This window comes from Phyllopteryx taeniolatus, chromosome 7, assembly GCF_024500385.1.
Source record: "Phyllopteryx taeniolatus isolate TA_2022b chromosome 7, UOR_Ptae_1.2, whole genome shotgun sequence".
NCBI lineage: Eukaryota > Metazoa > Chordata > Actinopteri > Syngnathiformes > Syngnathidae > Phyllopteryx > Phyllopteryx taeniolatus.
In genome coordinates this window covers 7147625-7175254 of record NC_084508.1, presented here as the reverse complement: position 1 = coordinate 7175254, position 27630 = coordinate 7147625, and the positions used below count along the sequence as shown (strand labels likewise).

At 43.9% G+C, this 27630-nt stretch overlaps 1 protein-coding gene across 2 annotated transcripts; it reads left to right on the top strand.

Moving 5' to 3' along the window:
- Window positions 1–5: 5 nt before the first annotated feature.
- zgc:92140 (uncharacterized protein LOC447854 homolog) lies at window positions 6–25844 on the top strand. 2 transcript variants are annotated; one of them, XM_061778608.1, is made up of 6 exons: window positions 6–217; window positions 11940–12081; window positions 16846–16931; window positions 20530–20594; window positions 24236–24296; window positions 25062–25844. In XM_061778608.1, the coding sequence occupies exons 2-6, from the start codon at window positions 11991–11993 to the stop codon at window positions 25125–25127; spliced, it is 369 nt and encodes a 122-aa protein (XP_061634592.1). In that variant the 5' UTR covers window positions 6–217; window positions 11940–11990; the 3' UTR covers window positions 25128–25844. The 2 variants fall into 2 exon arrangements, with proteins under 2 accessions (XP_061634592.1, XP_061634593.1); XM_061778609.1 differs by lacking the exon at window positions 6–217 and adding an exon at window positions 7612–7963.
- Window positions 25845–27630: the final 1786 nt, after the last annotated feature.

Genomic DNA, 27630 nt, shown 5'->3' with positions numbered 1-27630 from the left:
CTCGGCGGCAAGATGGCTGCGTCGGCGTCCTCGCTCAATCGCGGCATCCCGGTGGGATGACGCAAGCCAACCGCACACTTCGCCTTCGCTCCTCGGAGACTCGCAGCAGATCCCCGCCCGACCGAGCGACCGACCCACCGCCGAGCCCGGAAGAAGACGGAGAGGCTTTACGTCCCCTCCCGAGTCCGGACCGTGCGGAACCGGAGCCTCTTGCCTCGTGAGTACTTTTTGTTTCCCTTCCATGTGCTGTTTTAACCTCACCGGAGCTTCCGTCCTTCCATGTTGTTGTTTCTCTCCCCCCCCCCCCCACGCCGGCGACGTGTCGCTGGCTCGTTCCCTGTGGGGCTCCCCCCCCGTCCGTGAAACACTTGAAACCGCTTTCGTTTGGCTTCGTTTATTAGCGACACCGCTCAAACCGCCCACCTCTCCCCGCCTCGCGAGGCCCCTCAGCCGGGTAGAAGCGCTCAACAGATGGAAGCAAGCCACGGTGCTGCCTGCTGCCTGTTTACTGGAAATGAAAGTGCAACACTAAACCAGTGTTTCCCAAGGCACATACACGTACTTCACGTGAGAAAAATCTCACAGCACATGACTAAACCCCCCCCCCAAAAAAAAAAAAAAAAAAAAAAAAAAGTGTCAACCTAATTATGTTGAGTTGTGGAAAAAATGAGAAATGAAGGTGCTGTGATGCCCTGGCATGCGGGCAAGGAGAGCCACAGTCCGCGATGCACTTTCAGCTGTTTGTTGGTCGAACACGAAACGAGAACACTCGCAAGGAGCTGCTGTAGGCCGCAGCTCACGCCTCACACGCAAGTAGAATCAGCCAATCCCACGCTAGCTCCTGACGGCACTGACTAGGCCGCACCCCTTAAAGGCCTCAACATCTCAATCGATCGCGATCGCAACTGCAGTAACGAGTGGAAAGTACACATCTAGTGTCAAACGTAGGGAGTAAACAAAAACCTGATTTATAACGGTCACTTTTTTTGCTCTGTTTTTATTGTTTTTAAAATTAGTTTATCGTCATTTTTATTCAGATTTTTGTCAGTGTCCTGACAGATTTTCGTCAATGTTTTTGTCCAATTTTTCACATTTTCCCCCAAAATCTTCAATCTATGTTTTTCAGATTATGTACTTAGTTTTTTTGACGCTTTTTAAAAAATTGTTGTCAGATTTCTATCCAGTTTCACCATATTTTTGTTGTCAGTTTTTGCCATTTTTTTCTCCCCCATGTCATTAAAGATTGTTTTTGTTTGTCAGATTTAAAAATTATTATTTTTTTAATGTATTTTGTCAGATTCCTGCCAGATTATTTTATTGTTTGCCTTTTTTTTTTTGCACTGTTTTTGACAGCTTTTTATCTTCTTTCACCATATTTTTTTGTCAGTTTAGTCACCTCATTTTTGCCCAATTATTTTCTAATTTGTATCCATTTTTGTGCCGCTCGCACACGACAACAGTTTACAGCAGCAGCTTGCCCCGCCAGCCTGTCTGGCTACTGCTGATGTATTTAAACATGCAGCGTGGCCATTTGGGCTCTCGAGATATCCCGGCGCGATCAACAGCAGATTACAACATCCGCTCGGTGGCTCCGGCGCGACCCCCGCCTGGCGCAAAAGTAGGTTGCCGTGGCCAGGATGGCGTCTTATGCCCACGTCTGTAAATTGGCCTGCCGACTTATCCCGTCTGTCCGCATGCACCGCCCGCTTCTCTCTCTCTCTCTCTCTCTCTCTCTTGCTGACACGGCGTGATGGTGTGTGGTCGCCTCCTCCTGGTATCTTCTCTTCTATCTGCCTGACCCGCCCACCACCTTTGCGCTGGGGTGTCAAACTCATTTTCAATGGCGGGCCACATCGTAGTTATGTTTTCCCTCGGAGAGTCGTTTATGCCTGTCAAAACTATATAAATGTATATAATATAGGAGCTGGATTTGGATTTTGGAGGCCGGTCCATTATTTGGCAGAGTAAAATTCCCATAACCGATTAATCGGCCTATTCATTCAAAAATAATATATAATGACTAAAATAACTTATTTTTGGTCCCTTAATGCTGACAAAAATACATATATGAATTACGGGCAGAACGTTTGACTGTTTTACAATATTTTATCCTTTAGTATTTGTTTAACTTTACAAAAGAGAGAAAAATCGGCGTTTTTGTTTGTTTGTTTGTTTATTTGTTTGAATGTGATCTCTGTCTTATGTCGTAATGTCTTAATATGTTAAAACGAAAACACGGCAGATTTTTGCCAACTTGAAAAGGGATAATATCAGCCGTTTAAATCGGCTGGCCGATTAATCAGTCATACCCTAATGTAATACTTCATCATCCACGGAGGTTCAAAAACGTAGCGAGCCTTTGTTGACAAAGGAAGGAGTAGAACGTACAGATATGTTTCCAATTGTAGGGAGTAAAAATACAAAGTCGTACAAAAAAAAATTACAGCAGTGCCTTGAAATACAAATTTATTTGTTCCATAACCTGGTTTGGAACTCAAAACATCTTTCCCCATCGAAATGTATTGAAATGCCATTAATCTGTTCCAGCCCAACAAAGAAAATAGCACTCCATTCATATTTACTTGATCAACATATATAGTCATAAAATAATTAAGTAGCATGTACAGAATTATAAACACAATAATTGATTGCGTCTCCTTCTGCTGTGCGCAACTTGGCCACCGGACACATTATAACACAGTGATGCAGCTATAAATGAAGAAGAGTTTCACATCTACTGCAAGTAAGCTCCAGTAATACAAATCGTTCTTCTTAGAGGCTGACGAATGTATGCCGGTGAGTATTGTTATATTGTCCGTCTACATTTGTTTGTGTACCATTTTTGTTTCAAGGTTAAAGGTTTATAACTGGCGTGACAGCGGCACTATGGCGTTTTGAGTTGTTCCCGTTAAGCGAGTGGATTTATCTAAAGCAAAGGTATGCGGTTGTTTTAAACAACTTGTAATTGTTTTATGTTTAGTTTTCATGTAAACTTCAACTGGGAGTAGCAATAAACAGCTCGAAGCCTCTTTCTTTTGAAAAAACAGGTCACTATTTGCCATATGCTGATTGCTGTGAAAGGAGTCAAGTTCACTGCCACCTAATTTGACGCCCCGAAGCTAAGTAATATCTGTTAAGATGAATGATGTCACCATGCAGGGGTAGGCTGTCTAGCGTGCTTCATGACTCTGCCTGGGCCCACCAGAGCAGTCAGGTGTGACCAGGTGGTCGAAAGGTCAGCGTAACGTGATCCCGCAGGGTTGTGTGTCTTCTCTGCCCTTCAGATGGCCTCACTGGCACACAAAAATCAAAAGCTGCATTCAACTGCATTGGCGCCGCCCCCGCCCGTTGCTAATTGAGGCGGCCGCGCCTCCCTAAAGCAAAGGTTCGTCCGCATCGCGTGGAAGTGTTGTCGGTATGCTTCCTGAGTCTGCAGAGGCAGGGTTGACGACGTCCTTATCTTTCGTCTTCCGGCTAAACACAGTGGTTACCAGACCATCCGGTGTGCTGTGGGGAATTATTACCAAAAAAAAGAAATTATAATAATTCACAAAAAGAAGACAGTTCTTCAAATAAGAGGCTTGCCATTCCCAGTTGAAGTTTACTGGAAAACCGAGAGAATGAAGTGTTTAACCAAGCTATTGAAAGTTGGCTAGCTTGATAGCTAACATATAATGACAGGCTACTAGAAATGAGCACATATAGCGGCGGGCAATGTAGAACCGATGCACACGGTGGTTACTTGCGTCTGCTTCAGAAAAAGCCTGTAGATATCTGGTGGGATACACTGTCATCTACATTGCAAAGGGGCACAACATTTCTGGTCCATTTCCGGAAAAGTTTGATCAATTGGAAAAAATCCATGGGACGTCAAGAGCCGATCTTTCATCTGGTCTCCGATTCATTCATTCCCTTTAAATGTGAACATTTTGCAACCCGTGTCATCGCTATCCAAGAAACAAAGTCTTAATTGCACTCCTCACCATGTCGCTGCGCTATTCAAAGCATGAAAAGGGACTGCTCTCCCACCTTAGCAACTTGTGCTGGATATGAATCAGTACTGACTTGTATCTAAAATAATAATATTGCCACGTTGAGACATGAACCAGGGCGCTCGGGCGAGGTGGGACCTTCCCTGCGGCGGCACGCTTGCCAATTAACTCCCAGGTTGATTCATTTCCTTCAGATGAGATCATTTTCAATCAATTTTAATGGCTGGCTGCTTTCTTTTCTTCGGGTTTCTAGTTGCCAGCAGTTGCAGTTCAAATGAATTGGGAAGCGAAAGCGTAAACGTGCTTGACCTTGTGCCCATCGGCCGCATGCAGCTGCAATGTGGTGGAAAGTACGCAAAACACAAACGCTCATAAATATACGGTACATACGCAGTAGTGCGCAGCAGAATTATGTTATGCGCAGTCGTGGTCATGATAAGATTATCGAGAATTGGGTCGTCATTTGCGGCACGACGTCAGCATCTCGGTCGCAATTTCAGATGTGGGTTTGGGTTAATTGAGTTACAAGCTCAATCACAAAAATAAGTCGAGGTACCGCTTTAGAAAAGGCTGTTGTGTCTCTCCTTTAACAAAAGCCAAAGGTTACCACTTCGAACTGAACTCCTAAGTGAAAAGGTGGATACATGGAGCACCCCAGAGAATGCAACTAGGGCCCCTTGCGTTTGCTTTGTAAGTGAATCTGCTCCATTTTTGAGAACTACTCACGATACCGAACGTCTTTAACTTAATTGGTACGTACCCGCCTTAAATCGTACCCGCCATATGTGCATGTATCGTCTTTTCATGCATTTAGTTCCCGGGCCTTCAGTGGGGACTTAATGCACCTCTTACTTCCACCGCGATCAAGTCACAAAAACGCAATACAAGCGCACGCAACACAACACAACCAGACAATCTGGAGCAGTTCACAATCAATCTTTAGCAAATGTACCGGACAAAAACATTTACAGTAAATTTACAACCGACTACCAAGGGCCATCTACAGTAGACGTCTATTCGAGCGCAACTAGTTTTCACAGGCCTGTAGTGAAAACACGGGCATGCTGCCAGACTGCGCGTGGGTGTGGGTGTGTGTGTTTGTGTGTGAGACTGCGTGTGTAACAACTTGACAATCTTCTGCAGCGCATGCCACAGCTATGCAACAAGTCCCATGCTGTCAATCAGCGTGCAGTTTGTCATGCTTGAAAACAGAGGAGCTCCTGTCTAAGCGAAGCCCCACCCCTCCCTCGCCCGCTAAATCCTCGATCGCTTGTCGCGCCGCTTGCAACGACGAGACGATGGCGCGGGGAGCTGCAGTGTTGAGTGTTACCAACTCTGGAAAAAGTACCAAAGTAGAAGTGCCGATTCATCTTTTACTTTATCAAAAGAAAATAAACGATCATCATTTTAAGGTACTTAACTCACATACTGCCAGCCTTTTTCCAAAGCAGAGTTCCCCGTTTTACCGGCCAAACGTCAGTGGCATTTTTCCATCATTAACGCCGTAAATCGAGTCATCTTTTCTCACAATTGCGACGCACACTTTCGACTGCCTTCCGCAACGCATACTCTTATACCATACTTACTTACTCTTTTAGAGTGTGAGGTGCCGAAACTTGTCCGACTTCCAACGAGTTTGTGTTTCTCGCCCTCCTAATTGAGGTGACGAGCCGAGATTCTGTGCTGATCTCAAATCCAAAGCGACGCAACACGGGATTCTATGAGTCATTGCAGTGGCCTACAAACCGGAATTTCACAGACAAGCTAGGTGAGAAAAACTTACTTGACGAATATATTCGTTGGCGGCACTAAACGGCAGAAATTCAGGAGGCGAATCGAAAGGCGCATCCGATTTTCAAATGTTGAGAATAAAAGTAAAACGTCATCAGAAAAATGAATACCAAAGTAAAGTACAGATACGTGAAAAAAGTCTACCTAAGTACATTCATAAAGGATTTGTTAGTTCCCACCACTGGGCCTTACTGTCAAGCTTGGTTTGTGTGTGTGTGTGTGTGTCTGTGTGGGTTTTGGCGAGCTCCCCAGCCTTGTCAGTCTGATGCAGGTCTTAAAGTGGGACCAGAGGTGTGCTGCAGCATTTGCTGCCTGGCTTGAGTAAATATTATGGTCTGCGTGTGAGTGAGGGAGAGAGAGAGAGAGGCAAAGCTTCACTGTCCCCAAAGCAGCAATGCTGTACCAGCATGCTGCCTTCAGGTATCACGTTTCAGTCTGTTTTACATGGTCTCTATCAGGCATGAAAAGGTTTTACGTTCTAAAACATTTCAAGCCGTTACTACAATGGTACCTCGACTTGTGAGTTTAATTTGTTCTGTGATCAAACTTTACATTTTCCAGAGGTGGATGTTCCGCCATAGTTTCAGCAAAGCCACTGAAGCCCCAGGTAACACCTCGTCGGTCACACCTGCTGTCTCTGATAGGTTGTTCTTCTCTGGGTGCAGTAGTTTCTTTAAAAAATAAATAAATAAATAAATTAAATCTTTTTTTTTTTTTTTTTTCCTCTCCCTACAAACCCCCCTTTAACTGTATTAAGTGAACAGTAAAATTGGGATATGCCGAACGCTGCCTCTCTATATACTGTGGTTTCTTCTTTCGGTTGTTCAGCCATTTTATTATCACTCCAATATAGTATATGTTGCGACTGAGCAAGATTGTACGGCTGTGCTCTCCAAGTAATGATTTGACTTGCTTGGTTTTGGCCCCAGTAACTTGGGACTTGCTTGAGGGAGACGAGACGACACAATGAACGCAGTCTATGGCGAGGCTGTTTTCCCCGAAGCAGGCCAGGTCACAATGTCTGGCGTGAAAACGATTCGTCGGTGTACACGGTTGCTGTGACGGAAGCATCGGCGCCGTGAATTAAACGCCTTGTTGTTCTCACACAAGGCGTCGGCCGCTGTCGGCAGTCGTGTTCTTCAGGTCTGCAGCGTCACGGTGTATCCTTCTCGTGTTGCGCTGGCTCGGAGGAAAAAGAAAAGTTGACATTCTTTACCCGGGTTTCAAGAGTCTGATCTCAAGAAAAAAAAAAAAACAGCAGCTATGGGAATCAAGCAATATAATTGCAAGAGTTAAATCAAAATATGACACGGGTAAGGTCGTGATTTATATGAAAGTGTCTTTTTTTTTTTTACAAGAATAAAGACTTTATGAAGTAATATAAGAAAAAAACGTTTAAAATCTTGGAGGATTCCTACCAGCATTTCATACCCACGTTAACTCAATGTGCTTTACTTGATTAAAAAGCATTTAAAAACGAAGAGCAAAAGACAATAATCAGCTTGAAGCCTTTTTTTTAAATTTTTTTTTATTTTTTTTATTTTTTATTTTTTTGAAGAAGAATGATTTACTATCTGCCAATAAAGCAGTGGCGTGAAAAAAACCAAATCAAAACATTTTCCAAATGTTTGTGACCTCTCCCCCGCTGTAATTTTACTTGTTTATAACCCTAACCCCCAAAAAGCTGATGTGAAAGCGTGGCGAGGCGTCACTTCTCTATCCAGGAATCGGAATGTTGAAGTGAGCAAGGTGAATGCGTGAGCCAGTGTTGAAAAGGAGGCCGCCCCCCTGACGCTTCCTGCTCGTCTTCCTCTTCTTGCCCGCGTGGGCCCGGCTCGGTGGCCGCTCGCCTCTGGCGTCTGCGGAACCTTGCGGCTCGCGCGCTGCTCCTGTTTGTTTACCTCTCGACGCAACCGTGCGCTCCTCTCTCGCTCTCCAGTTCCTCCTTCTACAAACTGACTTTAAAAGGAGGCCTGTTCACACCAGCCACATGAGGTCACCGCCCGAATCGCACGTAGGCAGGGCGAGCCCGAGGGTTTTTGGTAGCGTCTGTGTTGTAAGAATGACTTTTTGGCCCAAGGTGGGTTTTTTTTTTCTTTCTTGTTGTTGTTGTTTTAAAGCTCGCTGGCGGGCTCCCGGTCTGGCATTTGGGACCTACTTGATGACATCGTGACTAACAAGTAAGGCCTCTACGCTGCACAGTATGATTATAGGGAACATCTGGAGCTGCGTTTAATGTTCAGATGGGGATTATGTTAGCGCAGCACGTGTGATACAGACAGTAACGGCAATAGTGCACAAGCACTTTTCTCAAACATGGCCATTCATATTGGAGATTATGAAAGGGCGGAGCGGTGCTAAATGGTCACAGAGAACGTATACCTAGCGTCGACAAAGTAGCAGCGATAGCAACACTAAGCTAGCATTAGCGCTGTAAACAAGCCGACGTTCGCCATGGCTGCTAAGTTGCTAGCATGATTTGATGGAGTGTTAATATAGCACTGAATGTTATTAGTTTGAAGTTGTATTTTTTGGGAATGTACAATCAATTCAAAATCAAAAACTGGTGATAAATGTACCTGTCGAGCAGAAATGCCCCTCCGCTCTGCTTCCGTTTACCACATTTATGCCCCCTGGGACGGGCATTTTTTACAAATTTTCCGTCAAAGCTCCCGAAGCCCAAAGTAAAAGGTCAGCGTGAAGCGGGGTGCCCGGCAAATGATTGACGCCTCGTCGGTGGTACCTTCTGTCTCTGATTGGTTGTGTCTCCTGTGGTGCGATCATTTCTTAAATATCAAATTAGAGGTACAAGATAGAGGAATGATTATAGTTTTCACAAATCATTTGACTCATGTATTACTGTTAGGTTATACTGGGAGTTTTAACAAATATGGCAAAAATAGATTTTTTGACTTCCCCTTTAAATAAAAGTTAAAAAAAAAAAAAAAAAACTGTTGCCATAGCTTAGCGAACATTGTGAATGAACAGAAAATACTAAATTAGCTAATGATAACACCTGGGCAAAAAATACACCTTATGTATGTGATTTTTCAGAACAGAAGGAGAAAAATGGACACTTTTTTTTGACCGTCACAAGATGCAACACATTCACCGCAAAACATTCGAATCTTCAAGCCGGCAACAGCAAAAAAAAAAAAGTGGTTGGAAATATCCCGCCTCTCTCAATTTCGTCATACTGTATTTGTAATGCTCTCTGCTGTCCCTGTTTTTTGTTTCCTGATAAGAACCCTAAGATCTCAGTCAATCAAAATCATCTTTTTTTTTTTTTTTTACATCATGTTGTCGTCTGTGGAGGTTGAAAAAAAAAAAAAAAAGCCAATTATACAAAGTAGCAAAATCTACAGATATCTCTGTTTAAATGTAAGGGCGTAAAAGCAAAACGTTGTCAGAAAAATCTCGTGAAGTACAGTAACAAAGTATTTGTACACCGTCACTTCCCACCGCCGGATACGGAAGCTCGCTGTCAGGGTCTTAGCTGACTAAGCTCGTCCTATTGACACACATCAACCGGGTCCAACTGTCCCGCGGGTTAAATCAACTCTTGCTGTGCTCTCGCTTTTGACACTGACTCCAGCGACAGTCGCACTGGAGCCAAATACTATAGCGCGTTTCTTTTTTTGGTTTAGTACAAGTCGTGAGCGCTTCAATCGAAAAAGTGATTTTCCTCACTCGGGGGATGAATGCAAAGCAAGGCTTTGCAACAGCAAGCAAAGAACGCTATTGACTAGAGTTCAACAGGCGGTCCTCACGAATGTTCTTTTTTTTTTTTATCGGCAATTCTACAGCACAGTGATTTCCCCGCCTATTGGTGGTGTAACCCGCCTCTCGCTCAAAGTCAGCGATATTTAGCTGTTGCCGGTGGGCCCGGGATGCCACCCCGCCCCGATAAAAGCAGATTCACGGTTTGCTCAATCTTAATGATCCACCTTACCAAGAGCTTTTGTGTGCTTTCTGCATTGTGGGAACAGTTTGGAGAAAATACATCCAAAGCAAGGTTCACACGACCTCACGCAAATGTTCACAGCCACACTCCGTCTTGCAGAAGGTCTTCCCAGAAGAGTGGAAGCTGCATTTTTTCCTACATTTGGGCTCCCTGTAGGTGTAATGACTAGGTGTCGCGATATTTTTTTCTATTTTCCCACATGAGGTGTTATTATTTTTCATTAATGGCTTCTCGGTAAATGACCGTACGAGCTCCAAGGACGGGAGTCACTCTGTTCGGATGAATAGTGTGTACTATACTGCAATCAAATAAAGTTGAAAGCTCTTTAAAGGCGATTGCAGATGAAATCCTACATTGAGTGAGTGTGCAGATGTTTTTATTAACTGCCCTTACGGTTTTTTCATTTGTAAACTTCTGTTCTGACTTGGCATCGGTGGGGGGGTTGAATTTAAGTTGACAATTCTATGACACGGGACTTGCTGGACTTTGCTTGCTATTCATGAGACGACTCGACTTGAACTACATGACTGACGAGTCTCGCCTGGTTAAATTTGCAAATCAGCATTTTCAAGGTAATGTGACATTTGCTTTGGTTTTCCAAAGAAGTTATTTTCGGGAGTGCCTAACCTACCCAACCTGCCGAACCTCGTGAAGCAAGTATCATGGCGCGATTCAAATGTTTTGGATAAAATCGTGAATAGGAGAATGGCAATTTAGAAAGTGGTTTAGGAGCATTTATACAAAAAAATAATAATAAATAAATACATAAAACTGATGTGAATGTGTTATTCGCTAACTAACCCAAGAGTACAGATACTAAGCGCAAAGTGGCTAACGTGATGTAATGACTTGACTTATGACTTGTTTCACCCAAATAATGACTTGACTCAACTTGCTTGAAATTTAGCGGGCGCTTGATTTTTGTTACGGTAACTTGATACTTGCTTACAACTTGACTTATGACTCGCACATTTGAGCTTTCTCCCACCTCTGCGTCTCGGTAATAGCCAGCCCGTTGCTCCCCTGCATAACCCGAATTACAGCGGCCTGTCTTGCAGAGCCACGCGGCCTAGCATTATCCCCCGCTCACAACAAAAGCGCCGCAGCCGACGCCTGTCTATTTTTAGCACGCCGCTACTCACAAATTGATGTTTCAATACGCGCAAATGAGAGGCCTTCAATGGCGCGCTGCCTCAACCCGGCCCGCGCGGTGAAGGCGCTTTTCCAATAAGCCGGGGAGATTCTCTTTTGCACTCTCGCTTTATGGGGCACTTAATGACAGTTGTGGGATGTAAACAAGTTCAAATGCGTTGCTACTGTTGCTACATAAGCATACATTTTCAGGTATCTGTACATGCTTTTTTTCCCTTTACTCCTTAAAATTGAAAACGGTTATCTCTACTCCCTACTCCTTACTTTGTCCAAATTGCCTCTTTAAAAAAAAAAAAAATAAAAATAAAAATTTATTTACAATTCCAATGAAGTTGGGACGTTGTGTTCAACATAAATAAAAACAGAATACAATGATTTGCAAATCATGTTCAACCTATATTTCATTGACTAAAGTTATTGAATGTTCAAACTGATCAACTTGATTGTTTTTAGCAAATAATCATGAACTTGGAATTTCCTGGCTGCAACACGTTCGTCCGGCCTTACTGTTAAGGACGGCAGTAATTCTGAAGCAGCTTTGAATCGTCTGGAACAACACGAGAACGTTGCATGCGACTATGGTTAAGTGTGCCATTGTACCCGAACACAAAGATCCCATCGCCACACCCTGCACACACCTGCCGCGTGCACACAATTGGAGGGTGGTTGCTTGCTGCAAACACACACACACGCACGCACACGGAGGTACACGCTGTCCTCGTGTTCACTTCAAGCTCCCTTTTGATACGCTGTGCTTGTTTTTCCCATCTCAACGTGTCCCGGCGCACTTTGCACCCATCTGTACAAAGAAATTGCCGATTCTCAATCTGTGTGTGTGTATGAAGTCAATTTTGCCGGCTTAAAATGTTTATTTTAAATTGCCGAAAATGTTCAAATATGACTTAGCCAACAACGCTATCAGGCTAACGATAAGTGGAAGTCATAGGTCAAGTTCCCCGCTGTACTGGACTTGTGGAAACCGAACCAACTGGAAGTGCGGCACATAATCCGAACGTCTCCTTGTGGTCGTCGTTGCGCAGGTGAGGGTGCGATGAGGAGAGCGTTCCCAGCGTGAGGAGGAGGAGGAGGCCATGGGCTGCACCTCGGCCAAGCAGGTGTCGGCCGTGCCCAACGAAGACGAGGGACGGGGGAAGGCCTACAGCAATGGAGACCTCTTCGCCGGTCAGTTTGGAAACGCCGACACTCACGCGCATTCTCTCTCATACATCCACACTCTCTCACATACTCTTCCACTATCAGACACACAAAAACACGGGCTCATTCAGGGGCGTCGCTAGGTTTGATGGATTGCGGAGGCATTTGGGAGAACTACAAAAACATTTAACATTGCTTTTAGGGGTGCTAAGACACAGAAAATTGGGCATAACCACATACAACAAAATCATTTTGGAGGGGCGAGGGGGGCTTCAGCCCCCCTAAAATAGTCCTAGTGATGCCAATGCGCATACAAACACAAAGACATTAACTCTCACACGAACACACGCATGTTAATAATTTCTTGGCGACTCCATTTCCTGTCCTTAATCCCTCCGCATTGACCCAGGGGCCCATGTGTGCTCTCTCTCTCTCTCTCTCTCTCTCTCTCCCTCTCTCTCTCTCCTCTCTCTCGATCATAGCTCCTAATCCTCTGGCCTCATTGCAAGTGTCCATAAGTGTCAGCTGCATTGTTTGATGCGAAGCGTTCCCTGACGTGCTGACAGATGAGGTTAGCGAGCAGAAATTAGTTGAGTGCTTTAGCGCCGGTTAATCCCCAGATAACGTGCAAAAGCGCACCCCTAGTGGAAGTGGAACCTGTTATGAATGTGAATTTAGACATTGCTTTTTTTTTGTTTTACATTCAATTTTTGGTGATGTTTAATTTAAAAAAAAAAAAAAAAAAACCAGAATATTTTGATGAACTATTGAGGTGCTTTGTAGTGCGCAGGCTCTCCAATAGCTAGCGCTTTGGTGTTTACTGACTGACCCAAAACTGACCGGATCCACGCAGTGACGACACAAAGTGACAGCCCAGCGACGTTCCGCTGAGCTGTTGTAACAGATTCCACGAGTTTTGATGCCGTGTTTAGTCCCAGTTCTTGAGAAAAGCGGCAAACATGGGCACCGCCATTTTATCTAGCCACTCCCACTGACTGTCGATCCCAAATCCAGCGCTGCTGCTGTTAGATTCGTGATCGGATGAATTTCGGGAACTTCCGCATCAACACCAAACAACCTTATGCCTTCCGCCACAGAAGTTTGGTTGAGCAGACAACCGCTTTGTTCTTTTTGGCGGCACTGCCAACAGTACCGTTCGTTGTCAATTAAATAGACGGTACAATACAATAAATAGACAGTCATTTGCCACGAAATCTAAAAAAATAAATAAATAAAATATCCAATTTAAAAAAAAAAATTCTTTGCCAAAATGCAAAATCCGCCAATAGCCAAGGTTTTCTGTGGATGACGGTTCCCCAAAAAATGGTATTCAATTTTAAACTTGGAAATTCTAATTCATTATACCCATTTATTTTTTAAATATGAATTTGAATAATGAAGCCCCTCAACTCACTTCAACAGTTCCTTGGCACTAAGATGCCACCAGATGGTGCCAAAGCGATATTTGATTAAAAATAAAAACATGTACAATAAAAATTGTAAGACATAATGGTATTATCAAGTATTGGTACTCGGTATCGCTGAGTACTCAAATGTAAGTATTTGTACTTGTGGGCGGTCTGAAAAAGTAGTACCAGTGCATCCCTACTTGTGTGTTTATTAACAGATTGTCAGTCGGGCCCGGCTCTCGCTAAGCATGTTTGTGTCCCAGATATTGTCTGATGCTGTCAGATTGTGGTCACTAAAGCCCTACCGACCCCTCCCTCCTCGTCGTCGTCCTCCTCGCGGACTCTCGCACAATAACCGGAAATGGCTGAGCCCCATTTCACCAAAACCGCTGGAAAAACGGCAACGCTCTTGATGGTGTCGCGAACCATTGATGCGTGCGCTAATCGGAGGAGATGGGAGCGGCGATAGCGCTGCGGTCGGCGCGCACCCTCACGGGTTTGGTGGCGTACGCGTTGGGCGGTGTATTTTATCCCGTGTGGAGGTGACGTGTCAGGTGAGTGGCCCGAAGGTCCGTCCGCTCTTCTGACGCCGGTCATTTTTCCACACGAGTACCTTTTGAGAGCCACAGTTCTCACGTGTTCCATTTTTGGTAGGTTTTGTAATCAAGAAAAACAGCACTGTGTTGTGAGGAAAACATGATATACATCAATAAATAAACGGATTCTGTAAAGTGTAATACCTGTGTGTACTGTCGTATTCCAAAAAAATCCAATAAATTGCGATGGCGTATCTGAGGCACACTCGTAACGGACATTTTGGTTTGCAACGCAAAGCAAAAAGTCGGCCAAGCGACTGAAAACTTGCGAGAGAAGTTTTGTATGTTGAGGAGGAGCTTAGTTTAGCCTGGGTCGTTACTGAGAGTCTTTGTTGTACTTACGCATTTTTGTATTTTTTTTAAAATCACGTAATCTGTAAGCCATTTATTTTTAAGGGTAATGTTGTAAGGTGAGTTTGAAATGATATGAAAGTGTTTTGGATCATAGTTTGTGTTGTATTTGCCGTTTTTCCTTTTTTTTTGGAGGGTGGGGGGGGGGGGGGTGTCAATTCTTTGGTTTCTTTGGTACTGTTTAACTCGTTCGTATGACTTCCCTACCAGAGTATGTCTTTTCGTAGATATTTTAGGTAGAATTCCATTGAAGTTGCCACTGTAGTGTGCGGTTCGTTGAATTATAGTGTGTGCTTTTCAGTGAACGTGCCAGGAGCCTTGCAGCAATTTTACACGTTCCATTTTTTTTTTTTGCATTTAATCTGCGTGACAATAAGAACGTGAAATGAGCCACTTAGACGGCTCACTCGTCTTCACTGCAGCCGCACAGAATGTGGCGCGGGGATAGGACCGTTTCCTTGAAAGGTTGAATTTCTTTGGGCGGTAGAATCTGACTGTTGTGAAGCAGTTTCCATTCAGTGTCATTACACTGCATAATGCTAAATGTCCTATTAAAATGTCCATGACATGTTTTAGTCAAATTAGCAAAAAATAAATAAATGCTTGCAATATGTGTAAAGTCAAGAAAAATTGCAATTTTTGTTTAATGAAATGAATCCATTCAGCAAGAAACATGAAGAAGACGCACTTGGTTTTCTTTAGTGGGCCACAAACAAAGCAGAACATGAATCGTGTACTTCAGCTCAGTGTGGATGTTTAGTGAATCCTTCTCTGAGACGTCCCCCCCCCGCCCCCCAAAAAAATGGAGGCTTCTCAAAATAGTTGCTGCCTTTCATCCTCCGCTTTTCTTCTGTGACAGCGTTCCTCCCCCGTTCCCGCGGGGAGCCCCGCCTGGCGTTGGCGTGACGAACCCCACGTGTTTCTAGCATGACGCGGGTGGTCTTGTGACAACTGCCGCACACTTTCGAACAAAGCGTGGCCAGTTTTTGACCCAACCCACCCATCGAAAACCTGATGCGATTGCTCTTGAGCGCCGTAAGCTGGGTCACTTCTATGGGTCTCGTATGCTAACATATGATGCAAAATGCTCTACATGTGCTAACGGAAACTTGCACGGATGTAAGGGTCATCCTAAACCTTCAGAGAAGTTCTATTTGAACACAAACAAGACACAACATGTTTAGCGGCGGGCAACTGTATATAATGTGTATGTAGCCCAAATGAGCGTCTTACTGTACTTCACTCTGCATCCTCCTCAGGCTGCTGAATATGAAACATTCCAATTAATGCGGATTATCTACGTTTTTAAAATGCACGACAGTAAATAGCTTGTCATTCTTCGCCACGGCAACACACTGTTGCTTGTCGGCCGAGGCCTGTGCAGCGTTATCACGCCCAGTGTGTGTGAGCGTGTGCGTGTGTACGTGTGTGTCGGCACGCTGAGACACGAGACGCCTCGCTCCCACTGGTTTACATTCCTCGCACAAACAGCAGCAAAGAACAACTGCCCCCCCCCCCTTCGCCTTTCTCTTCTTTTTTTCTTTTAATCTCGGGCCAGCTTTCCACTTAATTTCCCGCTGGCTCCAGCCACCAGCTGACATTTGAGGTCGCCGCAGTGATGACGCACGCTGCAAGGTGATGGACAAGCATGACACGAAGCGCACGCCAATCCATCCCCAACCCTCCTTGGGCGGACCGAAGCAATCAGCTGGGTGCAAAGTTGCACAGATGGGGCGGATAAACGCCGCAGATAGCTTGCGGGGGTGAAAGGCGGTGTGTGAAACTGATAGAGCGGAGTGCACGTACATCGCATCCGGGAGGGGTCAAATGCATTTCGGGCTGCCTAAACACCATCGCTGATTTATTCCCAACAGTCTATCCTCTTCATTTCGTAGTGTTTCTCTTGGCTGGGCTGCTTTGTCCAATCAGATGTAAGCCTCAATGTGTTGCCATGTCAGTCTCATCTGCCCAGGGCCTTCAGAATCAGTGCCGCTGGCCCATGTAACTCCAATGATATTAGCCAAGCATTGTTCCCTCCTCTGATTGGTTGGTCCAAGCAAACGATGAGCAAAAACACATCTGTCGCGATCATCGATATACAGTATTTAATAATCTGTCTCGCTGGTGAGTATGCTGCTGGTGCCTTCACTTGTGAGTTCAATTCATTCATTCGTGACAAAGAAGAAGACGGTTACAACTGCTCGGTAAGCTGCGGTAAATTTCATCGTTCTTCGCAGAGGATAAGGAATATCCTCTGCCTTGAGTGGTGCCTTGAGTGGTACCGCGTGTTTTACTGTTCTCCCGGCGGTCAATGAACGACTGACAAGTCGGCGACTGTTGCTCTCCCTTTCCCACGTGCGAGGGAAAATGTGTTTATTTCCCTCCATTCTTTTTCCCTTATTTTGAATCCTGCCTCTGTCCCTTTTTTTGCCCAGATGAATACAAGATGAAGGCCGTGGAGGAGGTGAAGTACATGAGAGGGGAGGAAAACCGGGTAAATGTACGCAACCAGGAGAACGTGGTGAGACACGCACACGCACTCGCAGAACAGTGCGCGCATGGCAGGCCACAAAAATCTGGTGTAAATTTGCTTTTTCACAACCACTTTATTAGGTACACTTGCCCGCTGAAATTTGTATTTTTGTCTTCATTTAGCTCACATTTGCTCGTTGATTAAATGGAAATCATTAGTAAAACAAACAAATGTACCGGTATATTTAAATTGTGTTAGAAACATCTCTTTTTTTTTCTTTTCTTTTTTAAATACAGTTTTACCCCATCCCACACATTTTAACACATGTTTTAAGTATTCAGGAATACTTAATACTTGTAGCACCTGAGCCTGTTGCTCTTTGGCTGGCCAAAAATCAGAGATTGTCATACGGGTATAATGAAAAGAAGACTCTTCAAATAAGAGTCAAAGTGTGCTTGCTTCAAGCTGTTTATTTGTCTCTCCCTGTTAGAGTTTACTATAAAACTGAAACAGAAAACTCAAGTGAATATATATATATATATAAAAAAAAAAGTTTAAACACAAATGTTCACCCAAACCCGATCATTTCGTCTAACCAAAGGCCAAGAGCTTATACATCATAGAGGGGCTAACAAAGTAGCATAGCTGCTACGGTAATTAACCGCAATTCCAATGAAGTTGGGACGTTGTGTTAAACACAAATAAAAACAGAATACAATGATTTGCAAATCATGTTCAACCTATATTTAATTGAATACACTACAAAGACACTACAAAGACTGTTCAAACTGATCAACTTGATTGTTTTTAGCAAATAATCATGAACTTGGAATTTTTTGGCTGCAACACGTTCCATAAAAGCTGGGACAGGTGGCAAAAAAGACTGCGAAAGTTGAGGAATGCTCATCGGACACGTGTTTGGAACATCCCACAGGTGAACAGGCTCATTGGGAACAGGTGGGTGCCATGATTGGGTAGAAAAGGAGCTTCCCTGAATTGCTCAGTCATTCACAAACAAAGATGGGGCGAGGTTCACCTATTTGTGAACAAGTGCGTGAGAAAATAGTCCAACAGTTTAAGGACAATGTTCCTCAACGTACAATTGCAAGGAATTGAGGGATTGCATCATCTACGTCCCATAATATCATCAAAAGGTTCAGAGAATCTGGAGAAATCACTGCATGTAAGCGGCAAGGCCGAAAACCGACATTGAATGCCCGTGACCTTCGATCCCTCAGACGGCACTGCATCAAAAACCGACATCAATGTGTAAAGGATCTCACCACGTGGGCTCAGGAACACTTCAGAAAACCAATGTCAGTAAATACAGTTCGGCGCTACATCCGTAAGTGCAACTTGAAACTCTACTATGCAAAGCAAAAGCCATTTATCAACAACACCCAGAAACGCCGCCGGCTTCTCTGGGCCCGAGCTCATCTAAGATGGACTCATGCAAAGTGGAAAAGTGTTCTGTGGTCCGACGAGTTCACATTTCAAATTGTTTTTGGAAATTGTGGACGTCGTGTCCTCCGGGCCAAAGAGGAAAAGAACCATCCGGACTGTTATGGACGCAAAGTTCAAAAGCCAGCATCTGTGATGGTATGGGTAACTTTCACATCTGTGAAGGCACCATTAATGCTGAAAGGTACATACAGGTTTGGGAGAAACATATGCTGCCATCCAAGCAATGTCTTTTTCATGGACGACCCTGCTTATTTCAGCAAGACAATGCCAAACCACATTCTGCACGTGTTACAACAGCGTGGCTTCAAAGTAAAACAGTGCGGGTACTAGACTGGCCTGCCTGCAGTCCAGACCGGTCTCCCATTGAAATTGTGTGGCGCATTATGAAGCGTAAAATACGACAACGGAGACCCCGGACTGTTGAACAGCTGAAGCTGTACATCGAGCAAGAATGGGAAAGAATTCCACCGACAAAGCTTCAACAATTAGCGTCCTCAGTTCCCAAACGTTTATTGAATGTTGTTCAAAGAAAAGGTGATGTAACACAGTGGTGCTAAACATGAGCCTGTCTGTGCCAGCTTTTTTGAAACCTGTTGCAGCCATCAAATTCGAAGTTCATGATTATTTGCTAAAAACAAGCAAGTTTATCAGTTGGAACATTAAATATCTTGTCTTTGTAGTGTATTCAGTTAAATATAGGTTGAACATGATTTGCAAATCATTGTATTCTGTTTTCATTTCTGTTTAACACAATGTCCCAACTTCATTGGAATTGGGCTTGTATAAACCTTTAAACAACTGCGTCTCTAGCACAAACAGAGCAGAAACACATACAAGCAGAGCATGTAACAAAACTCACGGGGATATATTCTCTGTACTGTGTGGGAACAACAGATATTACTGGAGCGAAGTAGGGGATCTTTTCTACCTCTTCTTCTGCGTCTCTTCCAGTAGAGCTCAGTGTTGCCCGTTATGTTGCGGCCCCAAGTCGGTACGACACGAAAGCCACGCAACTCAAAATTCAGACTTGCCTGTATACTGTAAAAACCCATAAAAAAAAAAAAAAAGTCGCTTCAAGCTGCAGTGCAGTTTCTGGCGCCCCCTAGGCCGGAACTCTGCATTACATCAACAGAGCTATGACACAGGCTATGGCTAGGTCCCGCCTCCTCAACGTGTGATTCGAGAATGTTTTCATTTTGTTTTGAAGGACAGCCGGTGGGAGGAAAAAGATGGATTCTTCAGAAGAGGTAATTATTGTATGATTATTGTCTGCTACAGAATCGCAAAATAAAATATTTAGTTAGCTTTTTACAAACGGGAGACAAGGGGCCACGCGCCGCCCCTTCCTGGGTAAAATGCGCAGAGCGTGGTCATATCGCCGGCTGACACAAAATATAAAAGATGAAAAATACAGCAAGATGTCATCATCGCTGGATCGGGCTTGGGTGAAAAAGACCTTTTTTTTGGTGTTTTTTTTTTAACAAAAAAAGTTCCGCACTTTAAAAATCCGCGACATGGCGGGGGCGCAAAACGACGAAGCGTGATATAGCGGGAAAGGTCGCATTCAAACGTTGAGGAGCGTGTGTGCGGTAGTCAATCAGGTCGGGTCTGCCCGCTGTCATGAACTAACGTAAGTCATAAATCCCGCTTGGACAGAAGCAGCCCCTGTTTTATATCAGCGTGGTGTCGCTGCGTGTAACGTCAAGCGCTTCTCCTCCGGTCCGCGTAGGAAGACGTTCAATATAAAATGGAGGTAGGACGCAGGCTTCTTTACAGTATTCAGGCAAGTCCCAATTTAGAGTTGTGCACCGTCTGTGTAGTACTGGATGAGATGCAGCGTAACAGAGAATATATGCCTCTGAGTATTGTCGTGCGTTCTGTTTGTATGTGTTGTGGCTCTGTGCATAATGTTTCATTGTCTTTTGCTTCATGTCAATCTTACAGTAAACTTCAACTGGCAGTGACAATTGAACAGCTCGAAGCGAGCACACGTCGCCTCTGTGTGTGCGAGAGTCGTCTTTTCGTTTCCTCAAAGCGATGCTCCATGATTATTTCCTGTCTCCTCTCCTCGCCAACTGAGTAACTGTACTTGAATCCATGAGCTGCTTTTTAATTCACTTCAAAAGCTCATAGGGTTTGTCATAATGACACCTGTTAATGTGTGTGCGTGCGTGTGTTCCAGGAGAAAAGTAACGTGCAGCACAGGGGCAAGTTGCAGAAAGAGACGGCGACAAACATTAAATCGAAGTAAGTGGCCTACATTTGTATTGTTTTTTGCATCAAGATGATCTGTTCACATTATTGATTAAGAATCAATGAGGCAAAGTATCTTTGTAAGCTCACTTAATTTTGTGTGCTTATTGCATCTAGAACTGCGAATATGTGAGAATGACTTTATCCTCAATATGGAGAAAAAAAGACGAACGGTAGATCCAAAAACGTTCACCTTTGTGGCCCCCTTTTTGTCTCAGGACTGCGTTATTAGGAATCCCACTCGTGTTCTAGAGCTCCAATATGATTAGCTGCAGGACAGCGCCGCAGCAATTTGATTGGTCGCTGTATCCCGATAGGACACGACCTACTGCGTCCAGACAGGAAAAGAAGTATGTGACTTCAGTGTGGTTTATATGAATCTCACTAACCGTAACCCACCCTAATCCTTACCCTCACCAAGCCTAATACTAACCCATCCTAACCCTAACCCTAGCGTTATCTATAACGAGCTTGATTTTATTTTGCGAAAATGTAATCTATCCAGAATGGGGTCGGCTCCAGCACTCCCGCGACCCTGGCGAGGATTAGCGGCTCAGAAAACGCATCTGTGTAGCCTGCCCCTCCCACGATGCAAAAGCCAATCATGTGGCAGCAGGGTGCGTCCTGCCTATAACACGAGTGGGATTCCAAACAATGCGTTGGTGCTGCTCAGATGAAACAGCAACATGGAAAAGGGTGAAAGAATAACTGGTCCACTTTGCCCCCGCTTTTCCACCTTGGTGTGGTTTATACAGAACAGCGACAGCGAAACAGGCACAGGGAAAATAAAAAAAGAGAAAAAAAAGCCAGGTTGATCTCGTCCCCCCCCCCCAAACCACTTGAGTTGTTGCCCTTCTGTCCCAAGAGCAAAAATACAAAATGATGTGGTGAACCTGGCATTTAGGGCTGAGATGATTACTCGAATAATTTGTAAAAAAAAAAAAAAAGTCAAAGCCAAGGCTCTTCCTCAAAGCTTCGCAGTGAGGATTTTTCCACATGGAGTAATGTTACTGCAGACTCACGCACCACTCGGTGTCGAAATAAATTAAGCCAGGAGGAAAGAATGCATAAAAGACAGAGAATGTCTCCAGGTTGGGATCATTTTAAACTTAAAAACAAAGAAGATACAGTGCAATGTATCTCCTGCAAAGCAGCGCTAACTAACTTACAACCCCAATTCCAATGAAGTTGGGATGTTGTGTTAAACATAAATCAAAACAGAATACAATGGTTTGCAAATCATGTTCAACCTATATTTCATTGAATACACTACAAAGACAAGATACTTCATGTTCAAACTGATAAACTTGATTGTTTTTAGCAAATAATCATGAACTTGGAATTTGATGGCTGCAGCACGTTCCATAGAAGCTGGGACAGGCTCATGTTTACCACTGCGTTACATCACCTTTTCTTTTAACAGCATTCAATAAACTGAGGACACTAATTGTTGAAGCTTTGTAGGTGGAATTCTTTCCCATTCTTGCTCGATGTACAGCTTCTGCTGTTCCACAGTACGGGGTCTCCGTTGTCGTATTTGATGCTTCATAATGCGCCACACAGTTTCAATGGGAGACAGGTCTGGACTGCAGGCAGGCCAGTCTAGTACCCGCACTGTTTTACTACGAAGCCACGCTTTTGTAACACGTGCAGAATGTGGTTTGGCATTGTCTTGCTGAAATAATCAGGGATGTCCGTGAAAAAGACGTTGCTTGGATGGCAGCATATGTTTCTCCAAAACCTGTTTGTACCTTTCAGCATTAATGGTGCCTTCACAGATGTGTAAGTTACCCATGCCATTGGCACTAACACAGCCCCGTACCATCACAGATGTTGGCTTTTGAACTTTGCATCCATAACAGTCCGGATGGTTCTTTTCCTCTTTGGCCCAGAGGACACGACGTCCACAATTTCAAAAAACGTCCATCTTAGATGAGCTTGGGCCCAGAGAAGCCGGCGGCTTTTCTGGGTGTTGTTGATAAATGGCTTTTGCTTTGCATAGTAGAGTTTCAAGTTGCACTTACGGATGGAGCGCCGAACTGTATTTACTGACATTGGTTTTCTGAAGTGTTCCTGAGCCCACGTGGTGATATCCTGTACACATCGATGTCGGTTTTTGCTGCAGTGCCGCCTGAGGGATCGAAGGTCACGGGCATTCAATGTGGGTTTTCGGCCTTGCCGCTTCCATGCAGTGATTTCTCCAGATTCTCTGAACCTTATGATGATATTATGGACCGTAGATGATGAAATCCCTCAATTCCTTGCAATTGTACGTTGAGGAACATGTCGTTTTTCTCACGCACTTGTTGCTTGTGAATGACTGAGCAATTCAGAGAGGCTCCTTTTCTACCCAATCATGGCGCCCACCTGTTCCCAATGAGCTTGTTCACCTGTGGGATGTTCCAAACACGTGTCCGATGAGCATTCCTCAACTTTCTCAGTCTTTTTTGCCACCTGTGGCAGCTTTTTTGGAACGTGTTGCAGCCACAAAATTCTAAGTTCACGATTGTTTGCTTAAAACAATCAAGTTTATCAGTTTGAACATTAAATATCTTGTCTTTGTAGTGTATTCAATTCAATATAGGTTGAACATGATTTGCAAATCATTGTATTCTGTGTTTAACACAACATCCCAACTTCATTGGAATTGGGGTTGTACTACAACAGCACACTTAAGATCGGTATCGATGTCAGCTAATTTAATTTTGCCTAATTTTGCTCGTTAGAATGTGGTCAAGGATAAAAACGTTTTCAACAAACCGTAACCAAATGATCATGTGATAACCTCATTCACGCAGACTGGCTAACAATTAGCCATTTAACAGCGGGCTGCTAGCCTGAGCTCAGCAGAGCGGACTCAACACTCTCATTCGCTGGCTCCCACGTCACTCACCAGGCCAAGCCCACCTTTTAAATGCATACACGCTCATAGTCACAGATGTTATTGTGTTGAACGTGACGATGGCGACCCCAAGTGGACAATAATGATACCTACATATCACATGGCCATTTTGTTGTTTCATAATGCAAATTCAATTTTTAGCCGATTAATCGATGCCATAATCTGTAGAATAAATAATACTACAAATATTCAATGGCTGCAGCCCGTGAAGATATATTTGCACTTTTTTTTTTTTTTTTTTTTTTTTTTCATGTAACTGTTCTGTTTAAATGCCAGCGACGCGGAATGAGGAGACAGTGACACAAAAGAAGCGGGGTCGCCTTCGTCTCCTCATTCCGCTGAAGCTGCGTCACGGAAAAAGGCAGAAAAATGCCCGGTCGTCTGCCCTCTTCATTAAGTGCAATATAAAGCGATCTAATGCAAGTGATGTAAGGTGGGGGGACTCTTGTTTTGCTATTACTAGCTGTCATACAGTCGACACTTTTGGGGTACCTAAAGTTGTGTTCGCTAGCTGCAGTCTTGAGTTGATATTTTTGCGAGACAGATATTTCAATTCCTTCCGGGCCGAGCCGTTCTCACACCGCACTGAGGAATTGCGTGCGCGTACGGGGAAACGGGAAGGGGCGGCGGGGTTGTAATGGAAAATTCTCATGATGTATTTGCTGCTGCCTCCTCCTCCTCCTCCTCCTCGCCCTCTTCGTCCCCATCCTCCAACGTCCTCTCCTTCGATCAGCATCCACACGTCAGAGAGCCAGCAGGAGTTCTTCCGGATGCTGGATGAGAAGATTGAGAAGGTGCGTTTGTTTGTGTCATTTACAAAGCGGGGGGAGGGGGTGGGTGGGTGATGAGAAAATCCAGTGGTACCTTGACTTGCGAGATTCATTCCAAGCTCGTTTATGGAAATGTCTTGAATCCGTTCAAGCCCCTCCCCCCAAAGAACAAAAAGGACTGTAACGTGTATTTTAAAGAGAAATACAGTTCTCTATGATTTTGTACAGTGGACCCCCGCATATTTGTGGTTCACCATTTGCAAATTCATCATCGCCTTGGACACCAGGGGGCAGTATAATGCAGACAGCTGGAAATACACGGAGACAGAGGAGACTGTCTCTGTAGGCTGCAGTAATAGTCGTTCTTCACAGAGGATAAAGAATATATGCCTGTGAGTGCGGTTATATTATCTGTTTCCATGTGTTGCTCCACTGTTTGTGTTCGAATAACTCTTGCTGAAAGGGGTATAACGCTGTGGCAGCCATGCTATTTGTTAGCTCATCTATGGCGCTTTGCATTGTCTGTTAGCTCCAAGATAAACGGACTGTCGTAAGGCAAAGCTACGCGGTTGTTTTTCAGTTCTCTTTGTTTTAGCGTTTATTTTGAATGCAAGAAAAATCGGCCGAACGACGGAAAAACTTCGGAAAAAAGTCGGGTCACTCGTATCTCAAGGCACCGCTGCACAAGTCATTGTAGCTACGAATTTTTGAGGAGACCATTTTTTTGGGCGAGTCATGCTAATAAAACAGTAGTCGTCATCTTTATTCTGTTTTGTTTGTTTTCCCCAGGGGCGAGACTACTGCTCGGAGGAGGAGGAGGAAGAAGAAGAAGAAGAGGAGGAGGAGGGGACATAGCACAAAGGCCCGCCACCCACCCCTGCGCCCCCCCCCGAGACTTCACAGCAACTGAGACCCTCGCGGTGTGTATGTGTGTGAGCGTGAGACTTGAATCAGTATTTTACCAGCGGGGGCGTGCATGTGCGCCATATGGCAAAGTAAGTACTTTAAGTGTTTAAAAGAAAAACAAACAAACATGACAGCGTGGGACAAAAACAGGACCCTTTTTCTCCCTGGACTTTGAGTGCACTGACAGGTGAAAGGACCGAGCCAAATGGGGCACAAACGTGGCGGCCCACGGAGGTGGAGAAAATTACATCACGTCGTCACGCTGAACTTTATCGGTGGACAAGCCTGACGGGAAGATTTGGGGATATTTTAATAAGAGGCAGGAGTCCCCTCCCCTTTTTATTTTATTTTTTTTATTATTTTTTTTTAGCACACGTCAATTATAAACATGGAGCAGACTAATGCATCCTCCCTCAACACACACTCTTTAAGTTTACCAGCAGACATTCATTTTGTCATCTAATTATTTTTTTTTTTAAATCATTTTATAGTACACACACGCGCACTCTCAGGCACTGTAGCAACAAACAAACGAGGGAGGATGAGGATGGGGAGGATGAAGAGGATGCGTGGTTGCCGTGGAGACGCAGATCACTTTTCTGTTGTTTTGTTTACCAGAGACTTCCTTGTTGTTTTTTTCTATTAAAATGAAAATGGCAAAGCTTTTTTTATGTGTGTGTGTGCGCGCCCGTGCAGAGACTGAGTGTCTTTGGGGTATATCATATAGATATAGATAGATATAGATATAGCAAATGTGAGCAAATAAATATTTAACTTTTTAATTCAGCATTTTTACTTTTAAATGTAAATAAATATATATATATATAAATTTAGGGTTAACAGCCTTTCAAATTTGAATTCAAGTTTAATAATATTTGAATATAATGTTATCTTAAATATAAGTACATTTCATTTAAAATGTAAGCTATCTAATGTTTTACAAAAAACACATTTATACAAATTTCAGGTTTAATTAAGCATTTCTACTTTTAGTTTTAAGAAATACTGGAATTTTAATAGAATAGTTTGACCTCTTACAAAAATGTACAGTTAAATGATTGTGTTTTTTTTGAAACGCAAACCGTTTCAGTCTTGCAAGTGGGCCCCTTTTTAGTTTTTTTCTTTTGTTTGCATTTGCCGTTCCTAAATATAAAGCGCCGACTCGGCATCGGCTTTAGTGTCCCCATCACGTCGGTCAGTGCACACGCTGATGAGCAACTTGATGAATGTGGCCGACAACTTTTTCATTTGCGGCGGCGCATGTGCTGACGATAACCGGTCTGAAATGTAACAATACTACTACTACTACTACGACAAAGAAAATTGGGTGTTGTAGAGGAATGAGTTGCGAAATGATATATACTGTAGGTTCAAGAAAATGCTCTTTAGTAGCGATAAATGCGCACCTCCTGTTCTTGTGTGTATACATGAAATACAATCTTGTGTGTGCGCCTTCAGTGGCCTATCAAATTCAATTGTGATGACAAATGATAATGATCCTTCTGATAATTGAGGTCCGAGCTGTGCTATGCAGTAGTGGTGAAAAGGTTCCATGCGCCAATGTCCAGGATTAGTTTGACAGCACTTGCCTAATAGCAAAGTCGTTTTTCTGAATCGTCATTCCAAGTGAAACCACTCTAAAAACCACGAAAGTCGACCTAAAAGAGTACAACATTCACGGTCCCCCTCCGCATTTGGTTGTGCACATCACCCCCAATTTGTATGTAAAGCCTTTCCACCATGTGGATTACCTCCTCACATGAGTTTACAATTAGATTTTGCTTTCACGCCACACACCCACAAAGGAATGACCTACTTCAAATCCCCCACTCGGTTCTCCGTAAACACACCACATTCTCACATCCATTCTGCGAATTGAGTACAAAGAGCAACGAAGGAAGTGTTTGAGCATCGACGGTCGAAGCGTTGTCATTCGCTGAGTCAGACGTGCTGGAACGAGTCCGGTTTGCAATCAACGCGCAGCCTGACACGTCTTCATCATCATAATCTCCTCCAGAGGCCACAAACTGTCTTCAAGTGGCCAACCAAAAGTGTGTGTTGTGAGAGATTTGATTGAAAACGGAAGCAAGAGCGCCCTCTGGTGCTCAAACGTTGTCCACCCCTCTCCCGTCTCTGGCGTATACTATACTGCATTGTATCGAAACATAAGAAATGTGTGTATCTTTAATGGGACGGTGTTAACGGTTTTCTCGAACTGGCTGTGTTCCCACCACATTTGCGCAGGTTCCCGCCTCAACGTGGACACTTTGAAGGCTCAGCTGGAATTTCGAAACAGTAAAAAAAAAAAAAGTCTCAAAATCATCATGCCTGTTTTTTTTAAAAATATATATATCCTAGATAAAATAGGACATGACATTGTTTGAGATACTAGATGTTTTTTTATTTTTTAATCCCAAAACGATTACAATAAAACATTAAAAGCTGCACTTTT